Consider the following 23,152-nt stretch of genomic DNA (forward strand, 5'->3'; position numbering starts at 1 on the left):
AAACGATACGCTTAGGTTCCGACTCGGGCAAGAATCTTGAATGGTCTAATGAATTTTGGACCTAGTTTGTTTGATGGTTGGTCGAGGCGTATGTTTTTGGTGGAGAGTTTTACTAGTTCGCCGACCCTGAATTCCATTGGTTTGTGTCGGTTGTTATAGTGTTTCGACATCGATTCATTTGCTTTTTGCCAGTTTTCTGCCGTTTTCTATTATAGTTCGTGGAGTTTTTTCACGCGATCCTATGCGCTTAGAGCCTCTTTGTCTTTATCATTTAAGCTGTCGCGGAATCGGAGTTCTGGGCGGTATCCTAGAAGGCATTCGGATAGAGACAGATTTGTTGTCGAATTGACAGTGTTATTATATGCGTATTCTGCTGTCATCAGAAGTTTTGGCTAAACGACCTGTTCGGTTCCGACAAAACATCGGAGGTAATATTCTAGTACTTGATTTATCTATTCGGTCTGTCCATTGGTTTATGGATGATATATAGTAGATAGACGTCGTTTCACTCTCGAATAGTAATAGATTCGGGACCAAAACTTGCTGGTGAAGATGCTTCCTCGGTCGGAAACGATCCTGTCTGGGACTCTAAATCGGAGTTCAACGTGCTTATAGAGGATTTCGGCGAAGTCTTCCGCTTTTATTGTGCTCGAAATAGGTACGAATAGGCTATATTTCGTGAACCTATTAATAATGACCAGAATCGCATCGACATGTTGGCCCTTCTATATTACAGGAGGGAGGCCTATGATGAAGTCTAGCGATATTTCTTTCCAAGGACGAGTTGGTTGTGGTAAGGGTTGAAATTTCCCGTATGGTTTGTGCCTTGGGGCCTTAGCTCCCTGATATACTACGCAAGTCGCTATATATTCGTCTACGTCTCGTTGGAGGTTCACCTAGTAGAATTTTCGCCTGATAAGCTCTTTAGTGCGGTTTTGACCAAAATGGCCTATATATGGATCGTCGTGGTGAAGTTCTATAACATACCTTCGTAAATTTCCTTACGGAACGAAAATTCGTTCCTTAAACCGTAAAAGGTTATTGCTATCAAGGGTCCAACCGATTTGGCCGGGTTTTCTACTAGAAAGGTTTTCGATACGCTGTCGAGTCTTAGGATCGTCACCCTGGACCTTGGCGATCAGGTTTTCAAACTCAAAGTTTGGGTTTTCGGAGAAAATGTCCTCCTCCCTCGCTGCTGCAACTAAGGCTTGGCGAGGAATGGTTTGGGAGCGACCTAGGTTTTCAAGGATAGCCGGATCTCTAAGATCCGGGTCCTCGTCGAATGGGTCCCGATACCTAGGCGAATCCTGGGTGGATAACATATCATTCGTGGGATCACTCTAGGGAGATTGTTTCCTAGAGTTTTGGTTACAGGAGCCCCTATATGGACGAATCCGTTCAGGATCTCCTTCCCTAATGTTTTGGTTATAGGAGGCCATACACGGACGAATCCGCTCAGGTTCTCCTTTCCCAATGTTTAGGTTATAGGAGGCCATACACGGACGAATCCGCTCAGGTTCTCCTTTCCCCGGGTTTATAGCGAGTTGGCCCCGGCAACCATCCGAAACGTAGTCGAATGGCGCACGACTCGACTGCGATGAGGCATTCCGCTGTGGAGATTTGCACTCGGTTTTGATTTTTTTCTTCTGAGAGAAGAGTTTTGGTAGCGTCAAGGGTTTCGTCGTGATCAGCGCTTCCGCCCTTGCGATCCTATTTCGAATTGGTCCTAGAACATCAGCGTTTCGAGAGGAACTCTCTTTATTTGGTTTTCGGGACAACCTATCTGCGGGGTTGGTTTTCCCTGACCTATGTTTTATGACAAAATCAAATGGTGTTAGAAAAAGACACTAACGGGCTTATCGACTATTTAATATGGTCTGCCGCATAAAGGATTAGAGGTTGGCGTGATCCGAGAGCACTTCGATAGTGAATCGGCTACCTTCTAAGTAGTGTCGCCAGTTTTTGAAAGATTGGACGATTATAAATAGCTCCTGATCTAGGGTTAAATAATTTAATTCTGGCCCCGTAAATTTTCTTGACTAAAAGGCCATAGGATGCTAAACATTTTTTGGGTCTAGCTGAGATAGTATCCTAGCTATACCAAGATTTGATGCATCGGTTTCTAGCCGAATCGGCCTCGAAGGATCGAAGTATCGGAGCAGAGGTGCGTTTTAGAAAGCTTGGATAAGCTCCCGAAAGGATTAGGTTTATTCTAGATTTAGTTCGACTTTTCCAGGTTTTTTTCTATTCACACTCCCTTTTAGCATATCTATTAGGGGTAGTGCGATAGATAAGTAATTTTGAATGAATCTCCTATAGAAGTTATAGAAACCCAGAAATACCTGGACGTCATGAAAACTGGTGGGAATCTCCCACGATTCGATGGCGGATATATGTTTTAGGTCTATTGAGATCCCGTTTTCGTCGATAACAAATCCTAGAAAGTCGACTTTGTTTTGGTAAAAGGTGTATTTCGAGGGTTTTGCGTAGAGTTGAGCCTCGCGTAGGCGCTAAAGGACCTGCGAAACATGCTCGGAATGTTCCTGACGTGTTTTCGAAAAGATGAGGATATTATCGAGGTATATAATATAAACAACATCAAGTAAACCTCTAAGTGCTATATAAATATAGTTTTAGAATATTGCAGGTGTATTGGTTAGCCTAAATAGCATAACCAGATACTTAAAATGTCCGTATCTAGTGCGAAATATAGTTTTCTACTTATCCCCCTCTCTAATATGGATCCTATAATAGGTGTCGCGAATATCAATTTTAGAGAAGAATTTGGATCCAGAAAGGCGATCCAGGATCTCTAAAATCAGGGGTAATGGATACCGATTCTTGACCGAAACACGGTTGAGCCCTTGGTAGTCAACATAGAGTCGTAGACCGCTATCCTTCTTTGGCATAAAAAGGATCGGGGCGCCAGCGGGACTTTTTAAAGGTCGCATCCGGCTAGTTCGTAGGCCTTCATCGATCTGTTCCCTAACTATCGCTAATTTAGTTTGTGAAAGCGGATATATTGGTCTATAAGGTGGGGTTGCGCCGTCGATTAGGTTAATAGCGTGATCAGTATCTTTGAGTGGTGGAAGAGAAGATGCTTTTTCGTGGTCGAAAACATCACGAAACGACTCGAATTCGGGAGGTAAGGTGTCTTCTCCCTATCTTTCATTGTCGTCTTCTAGGAGTCAAATGTCCTCGTTTATCCGGACTAGAGCGAAAACTTTCACTTTATTCCGGGTGTGTTTTATAAATTTATATAGGGAGTCTATCGAAATGGTTCTGTTTTGTACTTGAAACTACCATTTTCTATCCTAGGTGGAAATATGGATTCTTTCGTCTCGGTAGGTTATCATCGATAAGAGGATTAGGCTTCCCGAGAGATCAGCTTCTCGATCGATACCGACACAGAATTGTTTAAGATTCCTGGTCGTTCCGCGAGAGTCGGTGATGGTTATTAGGACCCTCTATACTCTAAATATTAGGACGTTAAGTTTTCCGACTATTTAGATGATAGGTGCTGTCATCGGCGCCTGGTTGAGTTTATAATTTTACGCGAATTAGATACTAACAAGATCTACTTCCGCGTAGGTATCAAGGTCTATGTGCGTTTTGATCTTGTTTTAGAGTCGAATCGGTATGAAAAACCGGTCGGTGGTTTTGACTTATGGTTTGTCGATCGATATTCTTGACTCGATCTTGGTTGCACCCTATACCCTAGTAGTGTTTTTTGGGCACACGGGGCTTTCATGGTTAGGACTAAAGCAGATTTTATATTCTTTCCGCTTCTTTTCCTTGTTCTAAACAAAAGTCCAGTCATCAGGGACTTGTGTCTTTTTTCCAAGGTATCCCTTCGGCTTAGAGTCTTTATTGTTTCTTTAGGGTTTCGAGTCCGAGTGCTGAGAGAAAGAAGGCTTCTTTGTCGATAAGGTGGAGCTGGTGTAGGTTTTTTGGAAAGGGCTTGAATTTGGTTTTTTGTTTCCGTCCTTTTCGGCTTCTTTGCGCTTTTCCCTATTCCTGTGTGCGATATTTGAGGCGCGTTTAAGGATTTACTAATATCGATTTGCCTCCGTAACTATAGCATCTCGAGTAGTAGGGAGATCGCCTGCTCTCGTAGAGATGATCGTATCTCGGAGTCCTTGGCTAAGTTTTGCGAAGAAGAAGAGGGCACGGTCTTCTTCGGGCTGTTTTCCGGCGAATTGTTCCAGGCTTAGAAGGTGTTGATGGAACTCGCTTAGACTTTGGTCTGGTTTCTGACGGGCGGATTCTAGTCGGATTCGGTATTTAATCAGGCCTGTCGCGAGGTTAGCGACCAACTGGTTGGTCCAATCTTTAAAGTAATCCTAAGACTTTTTTGCTTTATAGGCTTCTTCAGGGTTCAGTTCGTCGTAGTAGGTGTACTAGCGTTGACGACATTCTATATTTAGGTGTGTAATCCCAGCGTAAACCTTCCGTTTCGAATTCGGATAGTGTCTAGGGTTCGCTTTAAAGGATTGTTCGAGATCACGAATCCATTCTAACCGTTGTTGAAGACTGAAATCAAGGGTAAAATTATCGATATCTTTAAACTTGATCTCGCGGAGTCCCTTTGGTTCTCGCTCTGAATCTGATCCTGATTAGGATGAGGGTCGGTCGGCGGCCTTCCGGCGGCGCTTCGATAGGGTTTCGTATTCTTCGAGTTGTTGTTCGTACTCTCTGATACGCTTCTGGAGCATATACTTCATTTTTGTATAATAGGATATTTTTCGAAGTTCACGGATCTCTTCGTCAGACTCTGATTGGTCTAGAGAATTTTCTGAACCTGATACTGGCTCGGGATCGGGGGTGGTTGGTAGTGGATTCGCTCCCGATTGGGTGAAGGTTGCACTGATAGCAGGCTCAACCATGGTAGCGGGGACCGATGGGGAGTCTCGTGTGCTAGTGCTATGTTTTCGGGTTCGAGGTGCCATAATGTCTTCTTTGATCAATCGAGAGAAGAATCAGAATTGTAAGGGTTACTGGATTTTACAGAGAAGACAAGGATGGGAACAAGAACTCGATAACATTTCAAGACTGATTCTTGAAAGAATCATGGGGGATCCGGGTACGGATCGGTTAAGTAGTTGTGGGTATTACATAAGGGTCACATGATTTCCAGATTATCAACTCCGTGACATATGTAATATTAGTATTCTTATACTCGAAGGTAGAACCCTTCGTAGCAACGATTTTCCAGCTTAAAACCACCTAGGCAAATAGAAAATTACAAAAGCGGGTGGAGAATCTAGATCTATGTTAGCCTGAATCTCATTTCGCTGAATTAAGGTCTTCACCTCGAGAGGTGGCCCACCATTTCCCGTATTTCCCTCTAATAGAGATGTTATGATGGTAGTTATAGTTCCACCCGAAGAGAATCTAACTATACCTGTGAAGGGCTAAAGCTAATCTTAGATTCAGAACTAGCTAGGTCACAAACTGTGTACAAAATCCTTAAGGGATGTAAAAGGGTCGGCGTGGGGTCGAGGACGAAGGGCCTTCGAGTCACGTGATCTTACTGCAGTAAAAGTGGATAATAGGCACCGAGATCCATATGGCGGGCATCAGCCCGTTACAGTTTGTGATGCTTGACTTTTTTTTGATGGAGCATTTGAGTGTTCTAAAAATGGGGAGAGACTTTTGTGAGGGGTAGCGTGTTGCGTTTTATTGGGGTGGTTGAGTCAGGCCGCTGGCTCTCATATAAGCAATGCTTAGAGAGCAAATCAGGGTGCTTAGATCAGGCTTACTGAGCAGATCAGAGGGATCGGAGAGTCGCTCAGAGTAGTCACTAGAGGTCGGCACGGTTTTACGGATATCCGTATCCGTAACCGTAACCGTAGAATTTCTACGGTTACGGATACGAATAAAATCTCTACGGTTACGGTTACGAATAAATGCCCTCTATCCGTACGGATATCCGTAATATCCGTAGCTTATATCACGTGTCTAGAACCACATGCAGTTCTAATATATATTTCCAAGTCTATAGAGTTATAAATCTCATGTAATTCTCAAGTAAAAGAAATTTCAATTAGGAATCAATATTATATACATCTCTTAACAAAACTAACTCTCTCATGGTCTTACTGTTCAGAGATTGTCGACGAACACCCAGGATATCCCTTACAGAACTGAAAAGTCTTTCAACTGAAACCTCAGCTGCTGGAATACCAAGGTAGTCCCTTGCAACTGCTGCCATCCTGGGGTATTGATCCTTATGAGCGTTCCACCATGAAAGCAGCCACTTAGAGTCATCTTGGTCTTCTATTAATCCTTCTACTTGAATAGGAGGCTCATCAAAATAGCGATCAATATCAGAAGCCCGAGATACTTCTTGAGAATGTACTTTTTGTAGAAGACGAGCTCTCATACCTGGTCGAGCAGGAGGATCCATAGTTCTAGAAGTAGAACTAGAGATGGAGGTAGCCAAAGGGGGATATTTCTTATGAAGAAAGACCTTAATGCTCTGAATGATTCCTTGGATAACCCCATCTTCAAGCTCTTGTTCTAAAAGAGCAAATTTGACACGTGGATCAAGAGCAAGAGCTATATAATAGATATCTTGCATATCCATAAGATCATAGTATTTCCTATACTTTTGCATTCCAACCAAGACAGCAGAAGAGATATCAGGACTAAGCCCTGTAAAGTCGCCTTCAAAAGAAGCTGCTTCTATAAGGAGGTCATGCAATTCATAGTAAATAGGAATTACTAGACTTATATGAGGTTGCCGCTGAGAGATAAGTTGGGTAAACTCATAGAATCTTGAAAGAACCATGGCAAGATCACGAAGATTAGACAAATTGTAACGGCGTGGGTTGCAAGAAGGCTGAGAGAGGCAATGGACTCTCTACATAAGCTGGCTGAACCAGCTGCCAGGGAAGCAGGGGTTCCCCGGATAAGCTAGTTAGAGATTCGCCACTTCCTGATGTATTTAACTCTCTGAGGTCTTTGGACTCTTGAAGGAGTTCAAGAGTTGTTCTTGTCCCCAATTTACCCTAGTGGAATCGAGCCCTATGGGATACCACACCCACACCTCCGTCCTCTGGTTAGACATGTTCATTGGGTTGGGTAAACCCATACCCAACCCAACCCAACCCACAATGGGCTGGGTATGGGTCAGAAATTTTACCCAAAACCCATATGGGTTGGGTATGGGTTTGAAGTAAAACCCACACCCAGCCCATAAACCCATCTTTTTGCCAAGACTTTTATTTCACGTGATATTTGTCACCTAGTTAGTACTAGATTGAGGCAAAAATTAGGCACTAAGACACTAATTACCCTAATTTAGTTTAGGTTGAGGCGAAAATCAGGCATTAAGGCATCAAAAATACCCATATGGGACCCATACCCAACCCATACCCACGTGGGTTGGGTTGGGTATGGGTATGGGTTTACCTTACCCCTGATGGGTTGGGTATGGGTATGAATTTTGACCCATACCCAACCCATGCACATGTCTACCTCTGGTAGCCTTCTCATATTAGTTCTTCTCTTGTTTACGGTAGCCCAACCGCATTGGACTCAAACCCTTACAATTTCCTTCGGCATTTAGCTTAGCTGGCTAGCTAAATTGACTAGATCTTATAGGCGTCGGGTGGCGGTCGTTCCCTTTAGACCATCTAGTATGTTATTCAGTTTATCCTAGAGTGCTAGAGTTCTTATAGCGCCATTAATGTCTTTAAAGGCGTTTTTGATTTCCGCGTCCGTCCATTCATGTTCTTCTTCCCTTATAAGGCATTCTATTAGGGAGTCGGCTAGTTTTAGTGTCCATTTTATATAGACTCCGCGCTAGATGAGTATATGGTATACTAGTCGGAGGGTGTTTCGTTCGAGTTTCGTAAAGTCCTCCTCGGTCTAGTTCTTGAAGTCTGCTTAGAAGTCGGCCCAGAGTCCGTAGTCTATAACTCCCGTGGTTATATAGTATATAAATCATATGGTTATATATTCCTCACGCTGATCCTAGTTATATTCCTATAGGTCAAAACCATTTCTATGGTAGAATCTGATTTTCTCCTCTTATATCATATTATCCTATGATTTATACGCCTCTCGGTAGGTCTAGTCCCTATCTATATGTTCATTAGGGTACCCTTGGCCTCTGCTCTGGTTAAAAGCGGGTGTAGGGCTAGTATGTTCTATATATAATCCGGGCATACTTGCTCATATATAGCTACCCCAAGTATATAGTCTATACAACGGTGTTCCATCCATAATGATGGTGAATAGATCTAAACTTTCGTCGTCGTCTCGTAGGGTCAGGTCTTCTTCTATAATTAGGGAATGGCGTGCGAATTGCCCTCGGTTGTTACACTTTCGTTCATAGTATATAGATTTGATTGACTATGGTGTCTGGTATACTAGTGGTGCTATATAGCTCCTATAGGTGATGCTAGGGGGAGATTGGCTATATTCCCGCGTGGATCCGTGGAGGAGTCGGACAAGTCACAAGTGGAGAAGTTGAACAAGTCACCAGTGGGTTCTGGTGTCCCATAATTCAGAGAGGGGAAGATTTTTAGGGGTTTTTGAGTATCACCAGTTTTTCTAATACGAAAAGGAAAAATTTTAGTCGAATGTCCTTCGAAAAGTAGTCGTAAAGGAGGTGTTAAAAGGTAGAAACTAGGGTGTAGTTGTCACGGGGCGGGCAGGTGAATAGAATTATACTAGAACTGGACAGACAGTATTGCATTGACTGACAGGCTAAGACGAAGACGTAGCTTGAAGAGCTACATTCAGACAAGGTTCTGAGTTTATATGAGGTTGCGGGTCATGTGGCCCGCACTATCTAATCAATCAGTAGTCGTCTGAGCTGGCACCGTGACAGTATCCCCCTCCTTAGAGCCGAGCTCCGTAGAGGCGTAGACAGGACCTGGCTTAGACGGGTAGCGGAGGTGGAAGTTCTTTACTAACTATCCACAATTTTCTAGGTGAGCAGCAGGCTCTTTAGTTGGGTCATTGTAACCAGTCCACTTAACCATGTATTTTAGATGTGGTGTTCCCCGGCGACCATGTTTCTCCTAGCGGGAGTCTAGGATCTCCTCTACCTCCTACTCGTCGATTCCGTCGACTTCGATAGGTGGGGCAGGTTCTTGTTGCTGCGCGGGAAGCGGGTTGTCGTCGGCAGGGCGTAATAAGGAGACGTTAAATACTAGGTGGATCATCATTCCAGGGGGAAGCTGTAAATGGTAGGCGTACGGGCTTAGAACTTCGGTGATTTCGAAGGGGCCTAAGTTCTTCTAGTCTAATTTCTTCTGGGGGCGACGGGTCTTGATGTTCTAGGCGTCTAACCAGACTTTCTGTCCTTTAGTGAACGTTCGGGCAGGCTGGCGGTGATGGTTGGCGAATTCTTCGTGGCGAGCTTAGGCGGCCAGGATCTAGGCTTGTATAAAGTTCGTGATCTCCTCTATATGAGCCGCGAACCTCTCTATATCGCGGGCGGCGGGGTGATTACTTAGGTGGACAGGCTCGAATCCAACGACTAGGTATTAGCCGTAATTAGCAAAGAACGGGGTGACGCCAGTCGACTCGCTTTATATAGAGTTAGAGGCGAATTCGGCTAGCGGAAGCCAGTTAGCCTAGTTGTCCTATAGGTAGTTTGTATAGGCTCGGAGGTACTGTTCCAGGATAGTATTGGCTCGCTCGGTCTGTCCATCTATTTCCGGGTGAAAGGTAGTGGATAGCAGGCTCTTAGTCTTTAGGCGGGTCGTTAGGTGTTTCTAGAACTGGCTTATAAACTAGGGGCCTCTATCAGATATAATTATACGAGGGAGTCTATATAGCTTCTAGACATGTTTCAAGAACAGGTAGGCGAGGTCTTTAGTGTTATAGGTCCCGTGGCAGGCCAGGAAGTGTTTCATTTTAGTTAAGCGGCAGACTACTACCAAGATTGCGTCAAATCCTTAGCTCTTGGGCAGGTGTGTGATAAAGTCTATTAATAGATCTAGCTAGGCGCGGGCAGGGATCGGGAGTAGTTGTAAGACTCCTTGACGGGCTTCTCGGGATAGGGTAATTCTGCGATAGGTATAACAGTTTTTGGTCTATTGCTCGACATAACAATAGAGGTTCGGCTAGTAGTACTCGCGAGATATAAGCTCGTATATCTTTATGCGACCTAGGTGTCCTGTTGCTGGGTTGTTATGGCAGAGTCGGGCTAGTTCAGCTTTAAGGTCGTCGTTGTCTGGGATATAAATATGTCCTTGGTATAGCAGGTTGTTCCTATCTCTCACGTAGTGCGCGAGCGTGATATCTAGGTGCCGGGTTTTCTTTTTGTCTAGGGCGCTTAGGATTGACTATAATATCTAGTCTCTTTATAGGGTAGACTTGTATGCTTCCTTCACAGCGACTAGTAGTTCTAGCTATAGTTTGTCTATGAAGCGTATACTTCTTACTGTTTCTATATCAGGTGGAGGTAGGTTAGGTTCTAGGCCTATTAGGGCGTCTAGTTTCAGGGTTAGAGGGGAGTCAGGCGGTGGTGAGGTAGGCGGGGTCAGTATTCCTAGTTCTCCTTAGATCTGGCTGTCCAGGTTTTCGCGCTTTAGGATTATATGACTCTGGTGCTTTAGTCGTTTATCCCCTTCCTTAGGTAGATCTTCTGACCTCCTGGTTAGTGTATTAGGCTTCGCGCCCTATTTACCTAGGTGGTAGATAATCGTAAAATTGAAACGGGATAGGAACTCAGACTAGCGGGCTTATCGGTGGTTTAGTAACTTAGTGCTTATGAAGTATTCTAGGTTTCGGTGGTCTGTGATAACCTTGATCGGGGAGGTCGTGCCCTTAAGTTCAGGGCGCTATTCTTCGAAATAGCGTACGATAGCCATAAGTTCTTTATCATAGATTTCGTAATTATACTTAGCTACTAAGTGCTTCTTAGAGAAGAATGTAACAGGATGTAGTATTCCTTTTTCGTTGTACTAGGAAATAACGCCTATAGATACATAATCAGACGCGTTGGTTTCCAGGATCATATCTTTAGTCTAGTCAAATGGTGCTAGGATCGGGGCGGATATAAAGGCTGTCTTTAGGGTCTTAAAGGCTTCTTCGTAGGCGGGAGTCTATTTAAAGGCAACATCCTTCTTTGTGAGTTCGTTTATATAGGCAGTCAGTTTCGAGAAGTCTCTTATAAAGCGTCGGTAGAAGCCAGCAAATCCTAGGAATGCTCGGATATTAGTCGCGTTCGTCGGCGATTTCTAGTCCATGATCGTCCGGACCTTCTCAGGGTCTATACAGATTCCTTCGCCTCCTATAATCAGGCCTAGGAATTTGGTCTCAGAAACACAGAACTCGTATTTAGCTAGTTTCACGAATAGCCCTGCTTCGCGGAGGCGGGCGAGGACCTTACAGACGTGTCCGATATATTCCTCCCTTATACGACTATATATCAGTATATCGTCAAGGTATGCGGTATAGAACAGGTCTAAGTAATCTCGCAGGGAATCGTTGATAAATCTCTGGAATATAGCAGGGGCGCCTATTAGGCTAAACGGTATTACCAGGCTCTCGTAGAGACCTAATCTCGTACAGAACGCTATCAGGTACTCCTGCCCCTCCTTTACCCAAAGGTTATTAAAGGCGGAGATGATATCTAGGCGAGTAAAGTATTTCATCCCCTTTAACTGGTTCAGGGTTTCTTTAGTCAGGGGTAGGGGATAGCGGTCCTTGACCGAGATCGTGTTAAGGGCTCGGTAGTCTACACAAAATCGGAGACCCCCTCCAGGTTTCTTCATAAATAGGATAGGCGAGGCAGTGGGCGAGGAGCTTAGGCGGATAAACCCTTTCCTTAGGTTCTCGGAGATCCATTCCTTCAGAGCTTCTAGCTTAGGGCGGGACATAGCATAGAGGGGCCTAAATGGCAGGGCCTTCCCCTCTATTAGTCAAATATCATGGTCGTAAGGTCGGTGCGGGGGAAGTCGTTCGGCTTCCTTAGGGGAGAACACATCTCCAAAGTCTTTAAATTCGTCAGGCAGGGCAGGGTCAGGTTTCGGTTGTAGTATCTCGTCTAGTGTCTCTATAGACGCGGAGAACAAATGATAGCCCTTCTCGCTTTGGGCGTACGCGGCGCAGGCCCTTAGGCTTATAGACTATATATCTAGGCCTTCTAGGACAGAGGGGCGATCAGGCAGGTTTATAGGGCGGGTTTTCTTCGGGATATTATATAGGGCTCGGATCTTCGGGGCCCTACTAGGGGTGTTATAGAACTTCTGGTAGTATAGGCTATTTAGCTCAAGGGTATGGTTCGCGAAATAAATACTAGGATCGTGGATCTTAAGCTAAGGCAGGCCTAGTATAACAGGGTAGTAAGCGATTTTCGTGATAAGGAATAGGGCCTTCTTCTTGTAGTAGTTCTCTACCCTTATGTTCATTCGTACGAAATAGGTGATGTGGCCCTTCTTAGGCTCTCGGCCGTCGAAGGCCTCTAGGCGGATAGGTTCTTTTAGGGTTTCGAATATAAGGCTCTGGTCTCGGGCCTAATCTTCATCGACGAACCTCTTCCCTTCTGCACCACTATCTATTATAGCGTATATAGGGATCTGGGTCTCTTTCTGGGTCAGGGTTATAGGTAGGATAAAAGCGTCGGCGCGGAGGTTCTCTTCTTCGATAGAGTCTCCTAGTATAGCTGTGGATAGGCGGAGCACGCGGTTGGGTTTCACCTGGTCGCGATTTAGGCCAGGCTTACTCTATTTGTTGGCTGGAGTATAGAGTAGTCAGACTCAGCAGATTCAGCGTAGGCAGCGGAGTCAGCCTAGGCGGGGTTCTCTATTCGGCTAGAATATAGGCGGGCAGGGGAATAGGGGTGGGTGTCAGGTAGCAGGCAGTCCCGGACTAGATGATCCTTGGATCTATATCTAAAGCACTCCCCCCAGTCACGCCGGGTAAGCTTGGCCTTAGAGAGATCTATAGGTTCGCTAGGGCCTTAGGCGGGAGTCAGGGTCCTAGGTAGTATATTCGTTGTCGCGGCAGCTGCGTACGAGGTCCTTGCGATTTTCTCCTAGGGTGTACTACCTAAGGGTGTGGGTTGGCGGGCATGGTGTGTCTATTGCTGGTGTTGGCGGAAGCGGTTATCGAGCGACTGAAGATAGGCTATGTAGCTATGAAACTGGCGGGATGGAGCTAGGTTATGCAAGAGCATATCCTAGAGCTTGTTCGAGATAGCTTATATTAGGAGGGGAGTTAGAGCTTCTTTGTGTAGTTCGCCCTCTAGGGCTAAACGCTGGAATTCGGATAGGAAGGTGTTAAAGTCGTTATTCTTCTGGCGGAGCTGGTATAAGCGGTTCTGGGCATTCTGGACTCTATCAGGGTCGCCGAAGGCCTTCTCGAGATATTTAAGCATTTACGGGTAGTCTATAAACTAGGGAACTCTATACGAGATCCTTGGTAGTACTAGTTCGTACGCTTTACCAGTGAGTCTCCCTACGACATAAATAAGTCTGATAGTGGCTATCGGGAAACGGTCCTGGTTCGTGTTCATCTTACCATAGATCTGCTATGTAAAGCGGCGGAGGTCGCTACGAGTTCTATCAAACTCTTTCGGGTCAGGGATTCTTTTACTAAGGGAGGCAGACTAGGGACCTAGGGTAGGAGTCGGTGCAAGTTCTCGCGTAGGGATATCTGCTAGGTTCTTAATACCTTAGGCAGGAGTGTTTTCGGTCGGGGGGGGTTCGTATAACAGGCAGGGCGGAGTTCAGGATCTGATTTTTTTCGACTTCGAGCCCAACAATCTTGTCGTATAAGCTATTGATGCGCTCTTCCTGATATCTAATAACGCCCTCCCTGCGGTGCCGAGTCTCCTCGCTTTCAGTCGCGGCTTAGCGGAGGGTTTGGTTATCTTTCTCAATTTCTTGAGAGTAGCCCTCCATAGTCCGGAGGTATAGCACCCAGACATTGGGGTGTTCTTGGACGTGAGCCAGGAATTCTTCAATAGAATCGGCGTTCAAAGGCGGTTCAGGGCGGGGCATGCTGGCGGGTGGCAGCTCTAGTATAGGGTAGAAGCTATGTAGTATCATGGGGCGGGCAGGTGAATAGAATTATACTAGAACTGGACAGACAGTATTGCATTGACTGACAGGCTAAGACGAAGACGTAGCTTGAAGAGCTACATTCAGACAAGGTTCTGAGTTTACATGAGGTTGCGGGTCACGTGGCCCGCACTATCTAATCAATCAGTAGTCGTCTGAGCTGGCACCGTGACAGTAGTTTTCTAAATCAAACTTGAAAATTGTGTTTTTAGAAGAGTGAATAGGCTTACTAGTGCCAATTCGTGCTCTTAACAGTGTTTTATCGTATTTTCTTCGATCGAATTTGGCTTATCGTCGTAACAAGTTTTCGTGGTTTTAAGGATTTTTCATAATAACTTAGTGATATAACCTCCAAGTCTGATTCAGCTCGTCAACTGATCAGTGTCGATCAACTACGTTGAAAGGACAGGGTTCACACGTTGCACTATATACACTGGAAAAGGGTATGGTTCGTCCTAGATTCTTAGTATATACATTATGCAAAGTAGTGTGAAATATGTTCGATTCATGTAGCTACTTGAGTTCCTAATATAGTGTCAAAGGCCCGATTCCATTTACAGTTAGTCTATTTTAGTCAGCATTGGAATCCCACAATGGGATTCCTCCATTCTACAATCTATACACATACACTCTTTGGTACGCATACTGCGTTCTCATTTGCCTACTAGAATCCACTATTCCTTGGTAGTCGACCTCCATTTGACAGTTATGAGCCCGGTTCGCCGACAATTTACCTTGAAAAGCATATTTTAAGGGTAAACGAGACTGAAGACTGTGTCCGCGATGTCCGGCGATATAAGACTGAAAGATGCCTCTCAATGGCAGCAGTGGTATAGGCGAGTCAAAGCCGTAGCCACTGGCGGAGATGTATGGGAATACTACGATCCAGAGCTTAGGACTGAACGACCAGTCCTAGGATCAGAACCACGCGACTACCCGATCAAACCAATGCTTGAACTCGACATGGATCGTAAAGAGTATGATCGGTTACGATAGGACTAGAAGGACGATGTAGAGGATTATAAGTTCCGTCTTTTATTCTACTAAACCAAGAAGCGAGTAATTGAATCTGTGAATAAATATATCCTAAAGCACTTGGATACACATGTTCAGAGTCTCGTTTTATAATATGACGAACCATTTATGCGACTTAAATTCTTGTATGACCGCTATAGAATCTCGTCAACAAACAGAGCCAGGGTATTCTACCATTGGCACAACTTTATGGTTACTCCACCTATAGCTGGCGCCGATATTGGCGCCTGGCTTGAAGAATGGGAGCATTCGCGCCTTGAAGCAGAGGTTGAGGGCGTCTCAGCTGCCAAGAATGATGATGCTGTGTGGCTCTTTTTAGAGCTGGTAAAGGATATACTGCCAAACTGGTGGCAGTCCTAGCATGGAAAGATTATAGTTGATCGCGAGCAGATCTCTATGCGTCGCCTTCTAGATCATTTCAAAACCACCTACCAGAATCAAAGACCAAAGCAGCCAGCCATCTCAAAGGGAGCGTTCACGACGTTCCAAGGACACCAGGAAACAGCTGGCCAAGCCAGTGCTCCTGCCCCTCATGCTCCTGGCCAACCTAGTGCCCCTGGTCAAGGGAAGAAAGCTCTGGCTAGAGCTCAATTCCTACAGGAGCAGAAAGCAAAACCATTTAAAGATAGGGCATGCCCATGTAGTTGTAGCTACCCTGTCGATAAGTGCTTCAACTTAAATGGTAAAGGCAGCAGAAAGCCAAATGCTGGCATGAAACAGAAGATAAAACAGGCCCTGGACGGGGATTCAGGCTGGAAACAGTGGATCGACACTAAACTGAAAGAATCCACCAACACCAGCAATACCCCAGCCGAGCCAGCCAGGCAATCTGCAGCCGTAAACCATACTGCCAACTACACTACAAAACCTGTGAAGGGCTAAAGCTAATCTTAAATTCAGAACTAGCTAGGCATATGCTATTTACAAAATCCTTGAAGAACGTGAACAATTCGGGGTGGAATCGTGAGGTATGCGGTTAGTGGGTCACGTGGTACAACCACGTGATAGTTCACTAGGATTCAACCTGTTATAATACCCCCCTCCTATTCTCCTGTTTTCCGGGGTCCATTCGAAGTCGTAATTGGTCCGTATCGTAGTTCAAAGGTGTCGAGAGCTGTGCAGTTTTCCATTACGTCGATAGGTTCCCATGTCAGTTCTGCGTATCCTCGCCATTTTACTAATGCTTCCCTCCGCGATCCATGTCCAATTTTTCGTGTCCTTGCTTATAGGATCTCTTCAATTTCGTATTCCAGATCTCCTTCGACTAACAGCGGAGGCGGTTGCGAATCGTCCACGATTTATGATGGTAACGGGTCCGTTGCCGCGGGTCTTATTAACTCAACATAGAAGATAGGATGTATGCCGCTTGGCATATCCAGCTTCACTATATAAGAGGATAGCACTTCTAGAACTATGTATTTAGCGTGGAGCTAGTCTAGTTTCTTTGAAGGCCGTATCGTGCGTACATTCCGTAGGTTTAGCCATACTTTATCGTTGATATTATAGACTAGAGCGGCTCGTCTTGAACGATTCGCTTATTCCTATTAGCGTTCTTAGGTGATAGCTATTGCTGTATTTGCCTAATTGGTGGTATCTTATAGCCGGTTTGTGAATGTTTCCGCTGCGATCTCTAGTCCTCTCTCTGCTTAGACTTCTATTACTTCGACTGGATCGACATGGTATCCGTGTGTGAAGAAGAATAGAGATAGTCTAGTAGAGGTTGCGTCTTGGTTATTGATCGCTATAGCTATAATAGGTAGTAAACTTGCCCAGTCGTCCTATACGTATATAGTAAAGGCGCGTAGAATTCGTTCGACTTCTTGATTTGCGCGTTCCGTAGCTCTATTAGTTTAGGGGTGGAATACGGTAGATAATCGGCGTCGAATCTTTAGCTTTTCGCACACGATTCGCTAGAACCCCCCTACGAACTATAGGCCGCGGTTACTAGTGATCGCTATTAGTAAACCATGATGCATATAAATATGCTTTATAAAGATATCTACGACGCTTTCCGTAGTAATACTATGTATATCTATTAGGATCACTCCTTTAGATAGCCGATCAGTAATTACTAGATAATTCGTCGCTCTTTCTTTCCTAGTAGGTGGAAGTTCTATGATGAAATCTATAGATAGTTCGGCCCAGATTTGTTATAGAATTGGTAATGGTTTAAGTAGGCCTTGCTTCGAATCTCTCTAAATTATGTTTTATCTATAAATAGTGTAATTCCTTAAGAATCTCCGTATATTGTTCGTTATTCCTGGCCAAAAGAATCTATAGGCTAGTATCATATAGGTTACGTCCTATCCTAGATATCTAGTTATATAGGAATCGTGGACCTTCTAGATCAAGGTTGTGCGTAGTAGTTCGTTATCTAGAATCTATGTCCTTTTCCTAAAGCGTAGAAGATTTCGTTTATCTAAGTCATACTCGGATAGGCTTATTTTTAGGTTCGATTCGGCAGGGATTCGTCGGTCTCCCTTTTTAAGTACAAGTGCGAACTACTAGTATATTTGATCTTCCTTCTACGCGTTATTCTATGCTTCCTATGTTTCTGCTTCTTTAAACATCGCTACTAGTATATTAAAGTCTAAAGGTGGACTTGGTTTAGTACTATTATTATAGATTATTACTGATTCGAAGAGTTTCTAGAAACGATTCGTGAGCCTCTTATCAGAGATTCCTTTAGGTTCGTCTTGTCCTCGCCGGGATAGAGCATCTAGTTAGATCGCCTATTTCCCGGGTCGATATTATAGCTTAAAGTCGAATTCGGCCAGGATGTCTGCCCATCTTATTTGTCGTTCGCTTAGATCCTGCGCCTTATGAAAATATCGTAGATTTTTGTGGTCTGTTAAGACCATAAATCGCGGGACCATCTTTAGCTCTGGCTTCTATTCCCGTAGCGTATGGATGATAGCGAGTAATTCCTTGTCGTGTATCATATAATTGGTCTCTATAGGTGAGAACTTACGCGAGAGATAGGTGTATGGTCTTAGCGTCCCATCTTCTTATCTTTGGGATAAGACTGCTCTTGTCGCCCATCCAGATACATCTGTTTCCACTATTGTTTCGGTGTCTTCTCGGAAATAAGCCAATATTGGTGCAGAGATAAAGAGGTCCTTTAGGGTCTCGAATAATTCTTGTTTCTCCTTATCCTATTTAAATATCGTATCTTTCTTTATCAACTATACTAATGGTGTAGAGACGTCTGCGAATCGTGGTATAAACGTCTGGTAGAAGTTAGCGAATCTAATAAAACCATATACTTCTCGGACATTAGTAGGTGCTTCCTATAGCTTAATAGCTTTAACTTTCTTTAGGTCTATATATAGACCTTCTCCAGCTTATATAATGAACCCTAGGTATTTCATAGAGCTCTATTCAAATTCAGATTTCTCGATATCGCATTAAAGTCCAGCATCTCTTAGCTTTTAAAGCACCTTACGTACTTTTCGTCTATGATCCGTGATCGATCTATCAGAGTAAATAATGATATCGTCTATATATGCTGACATAAACTCGTCGAGAAATTCGCGTAGAACTTTATTGATATACTGTTAGAAGGTTACGGGAGCGCTAGTTAGGCCAAAAGGTGTAACTAGCTATTTATAGAGCCTATATCATGTTCGAAACGCTGTCTTCCATTCTTCGCCTTCCTATATTCTGATCTTATGGAAAGCCGCTATGATATCGAGTTTAGTAAACCAGCGAGCCTTCGACATATTTCGTAGTGTTTCTTAAATCAGAGGTAGGGGGTAATAGTCCTTAATGGTTATAGAGTTTAACCCTCTATAATCGATATAGAATCGGATGCCTCTACTAGGTTTTCGTACTAATAATACTGGTGAAGCTGCTAGCGATTTGCTGACTTGTATGAATCCTTTTCCTAGTAGATCGGTAAGAGTTTTTCGTAGAACTAATAGCTCTTCTCTATTTATTCTATATAATGGCCTATAAGGTAGTGTCGATTCGTTACTATTTCTATTATATATCAAGGGTATCTTATGATCGATCCCTAGGCGATGGCTCGGAAGCTTATCTACTTTCTCCTAGCTAAAAACATCTAACTAAGGGAGATATTATGGGGGAAGTTTAGCTCTCGGATTAGTGAATTTCTTAGGTTATAGCGCCTTATCGATATCGTCTATAGTTACTTTAGCTATTCGGAGGTGGTCCGGCGACGAAACACTATCAAATAGTTCTTTGATTTCTCCCGCAGATGATTGCTGTACTTTCAATCTCTTTACTTTTGTTAGACCGATTGATAGGTCGATATGGTTCCAACAACAAATACGCTCTCCATTTCTCGAATAGATATCTAAATACCCTTGTTTCGTAGCGTAAACTCCGTCAATATCTTTTAACCAAGGCGTCCTAAGTATCATTTCGTCTGACTATCTTAGAATGATATAGGCAAAGACTTTCTGCTATTATAGTCCATTAACATCAAGATCGAAGTATATGGCCTAAGTAATCTGTCCTTGATTCTTGATGACTCTGTTCAGGATTCGCGGTGGAATCGGGATACGCGGAAGGTTAAGAGATTGCGCTAGGTATCCGCTGATAGATATATAGCTATCGCTTCCGTTATCTACTAAAGTCTTCGCGAATTGAATTCCATTAACTCTAGCATCGATATAGAATAACGCCTCTTTCTTTAGCAGCTTCTCAACCCCCTTCTACTCCTGCTCGTGGTTTAGTATAGGAGCTAATCTTTTCCTAAATCATTCTCCGCTTCATCTTCTTCGATCGCTAGCGAATACTCCCTTCTTCGGGGGTGGCTCGATCTTGGTTCTTCGACTACTACATTCCGTACCACTACTTAGTTCGGATTCCGTGCGGGCAGTAAAGGGCATATACTTTACTAACAGTTATCTCGACCATATCGTAGATATCTCTTTTCTATATAGCGACATTAGAGTTCTTCTTTCTCGACCCATTTTATATGTTTTCCTACAAGATATTAATCCTCTTTATGAACCTATCCTTTTTTGTTCATGAATTGGGACGAATTCGTCTATATAGTATTCGTGTTTATTATTAGAGTCTAGTCCATCCTATCCTCTATAGCTATGGTTGATTAATCTCTTTAGATTCGCTGGCGAGTAGATAACTAGTGTCTACCTAATACAATATTTAGTATCTCGCTATCAGTATCGATTTCGTGGAGCTGTATAATAAGACCTATAAAATCATAGGGAACACCACGATTCATAAGCGAATTCGTCATATCTTTATTAAGAGCATTTAGTAAGAGTTATTATTTTACTTCGTCGTGCTATTTGGTTACACCAGCATCTACGAGCTCTCTTTCTAACTAGGGAAGGAATCGTGAAAAAGGCTGGTCGGGCTTCTATTTAAGCTAATATAGACGCCGAGCTGCTCGTGATCGAGTATTAGGGTCCCCATATATCCTCTTAAGATATTCCAGAAGCATATATAGGTTGCCTTCGCTTCGTTATGTCTTCATAAACGTTCCGGTGTTCTTGGCGGCTATTTTCTCTAGGCGGGAAAATATATAGAGGAATTGCTCTTATGGGGTACCAATGGCAGCTCCGTCTACTAGCAATTTGTTCTCTATCGAGATTCTCTAGGTTAGCCAATCAGAGATGTTTCCTGTATATATCACGGGGTCGGGGAGACAAGGGCGAGGTCGTCGAATCTGGTTATTATCGCTGGTTGATTCGATTAGTATCCCTTATGGTTCCGTGGGTGGTTCGGGAGCGGCTCGCTCCTAGGACCGAACCACTAATTCTTCGAGTCTTCTAATTCTCTTATCGGTACTAATACTTATCTGACTGATATGCTACATCAACGTCCTGGCCTACTTAGGTGGGCTCGACGGTTCGCTTATAATCATGATGATGAAGATATTTGTTTTCTTCTCGTGTTTGAATCGGATGCTTTCCGTCTTTAATTCGTTTATCGGATGCTCAACTAGATACTTTCTAAGAGCGATTTCGTATTCGTAGGACGCTCAATTAGATTCTTTCTAAGAGCTTTTCGTATTCGTTGGTATGCTCGATCGGATTCTTTCCGAGAGCGATTCGTTCGTCTGTCGTATATGGCTCGATCAGATACTTTCTGAGAGCGCTTTTCTTATCGTCGGTCGTGGGTTTTACTCTCATTAGAGGAAGGATTTTGTATATGAAGGGCTAAAGCTAATCTTAAATTCAGAACTAGCTAGGCACATGCTATTTACAAAATCCTTGAAGAACGTGAACAATTCGGGGTGGAATCGTGAGGTATGCGGTTGGTGGGTCACGTGGTACAACCACGTGATAGTTCACCAGGATTCAACCTGTTACAAAACCAGTGTTTTTCGCATCTCAAACTACCTATGCTACCGATTCAAGCGACAGTATACAGCTCGCAGGCACTGCCGAAGACCAGTTTCTCGGCCGAAATACTACAATCTCAGACACTCTGGACACAGCTTCAGATACTCTGAATACTCTAGACATAGTTTCAGATACTCTAGACACCATTCCAGACCTCTCTAGTGCATTTATAGACTCTATATTTCTACAGAAATCAGCTTTCCTGACCTAGTCTAGTCAGGAGCTCCAGAAAGATAGCTAGGTGCTAGACACAGGCGCTAGTGCGCATGTCTACAACAACTTAGGTGCATTCGTCAATTTCGAGCATGGAAGAGACACCCTTCAACTAGGATTAGGAGAGGTTGAAACCCTTGGTAAAGGACAATGCGAAGTCAAAGGGATCCATCCAGTAACCAAGGAATCAACATCAATCATCCTGTCAAATGTCCTCTATAGCCCTGAGTTTAGATTGAATCTACTCTCTTACTGCGCCCTGAACGACAAAGGAGGCGATTGGGTGCCTTCGAAAGACTATCTTATTGATAGGGACGGGACACCTGTCCTAGCTATTCAAAGGATTCATAACCCAAATTTATTGATCGTGGAGCCATTATTAGCTGAACAAGATTCAGATAAAGAGATAGACAAAGAGACACCCGACGAGATTTTTTCGGCGGAAAAGCATGCATACATAGGCAAGGATTCCAGAAAACCACTAGAATCTAAGGCACCAATAGAGCTCTAGCATCGTTGTCTAGGTCATTTATACCATGATGCTATATAGCAGCTTCCTAAGCTCGTTGACGGAGTCATTTTGAGCGATCAACCAGACTCAACTGAACCAGTCACTGACTATATAAATGGCCAAATATAGAGCCTATACTCTATTTGTAGTCTTACTAGAGCTCCTAGACAGATATCTAGATGTTATCTTGGACATAGGTATGGTCGATTTGGACAGATCTCTCTAGACCTGATCCAAATATTAATCGCGTATAATAAAGAGCGTTGGATTTGCCATTTTTACATTAACGGAATTCACTTCTATTAGGTCGTCACCTATCATATAAAGAACCAGATAAATGATGCGATTCGATACTTCATTGAACTCCTGAAAAACTGGTGGAATTTACCTATTCGAGCATTCCACTACGATAATAAGAAAGCTGCAGGCCTTACTACAGAGCGGTTTCTGGTAGATCAAGGTATTATAGTGACGCATTCAATTCCAGGACATCCTGAGATGAATGGCCTAATTGAATAGGCAGGCGGCATCATAATTACACACGCCAGGGCCCTCCTAGAGGAAGGAAAGCTCCCTATCAGCCTATGGCCAGAGGCGGTAAAGGCTGCGGTTTATATACTAAATTATACACCAACAAACACAAATGGTTCCTGGATAGTGCCCTAGGAAGAGGCGCGTAAATACGCCAATTCAGACCTATAGGATAAACGAACGACACTACCTAAGTCGAATCTCGCGAACATACGTCTATACGGCAGTCTAGCTTACTACAGAATCCAAAAGATTCCGAAATCAGACAAGATGCTGAGAAGGGTAGAGATTGGATTCCTTGTTGGATATATGGCATCTAATGTCTAGAGAATCTGGTTTCTAGATTCAAGGGGTGGTCAAGTTAGGCCAGTCAGAGACATCGTTTTCGACAAGAATAGGCGATATATAGCTGATTTTATACCATATAAGCTGGTGGAGATGCCTGTTTTTTCTGGTCCTAAGCCAGTTATCCTGACTAAAGAAGAGGCTGA

At 43.8% G+C, this 23,152-nt stretch overlaps 2 protein-coding genes across 2 annotated transcripts; both read right to left on the minus strand.

Annotated features, from left to right (window-relative positions):
• Positions 1 to 725: 725 nt before the first annotated feature.
• N7495_002356 (uncharacterized protein) lies at positions 726 to 1,886 on the minus strand (the record flags this gene model as incomplete). The annotated part of the gene is made up of 5 exons (XM_057205025.1): positions 726 to 896; positions 1,011 to 1,340; positions 1,373 to 1,413; positions 1,442 to 1,801; positions 1,865 to 1,886. 5 exons carry the CDS (start codon positions 1,884 to 1,886, stop codon positions 726 to 728), a joined length of 924 nt encoding a protein of 307 aa, XP_057065632.1.
• Positions 1,887 to 4,616: 2,730 nt separating this feature from the next.
• N7495_002357 (uncharacterized protein) lies at positions 4,617 to 4,886 on the minus strand (the record flags this gene model as incomplete). The annotated part of the gene is made up of 1 exon (XM_057205026.1): positions 4,617 to 4,886. The coding sequence occupies one exon, from the start codon at positions 4,884 to 4,886 to the stop codon at positions 4,617 to 4,619; it is 270 nt and encodes an 89-aa protein (XP_057065633.1).
• Between the last annotated feature and the right edge of the window lie 18,266 nt (positions 4,887 to 23,152).

Source organism: Penicillium taxi (genome assembly GCF_028828555.1).
Source record: "Penicillium taxi strain IBT 34144 chromosome Unknown utg000002l_segment0_segment0, whole genome shotgun sequence".
Lineage (NCBI taxonomy): Eukaryota > Fungi > Ascomycota > Eurotiomycetes > Eurotiales > Aspergillaceae > Penicillium > Penicillium taxi.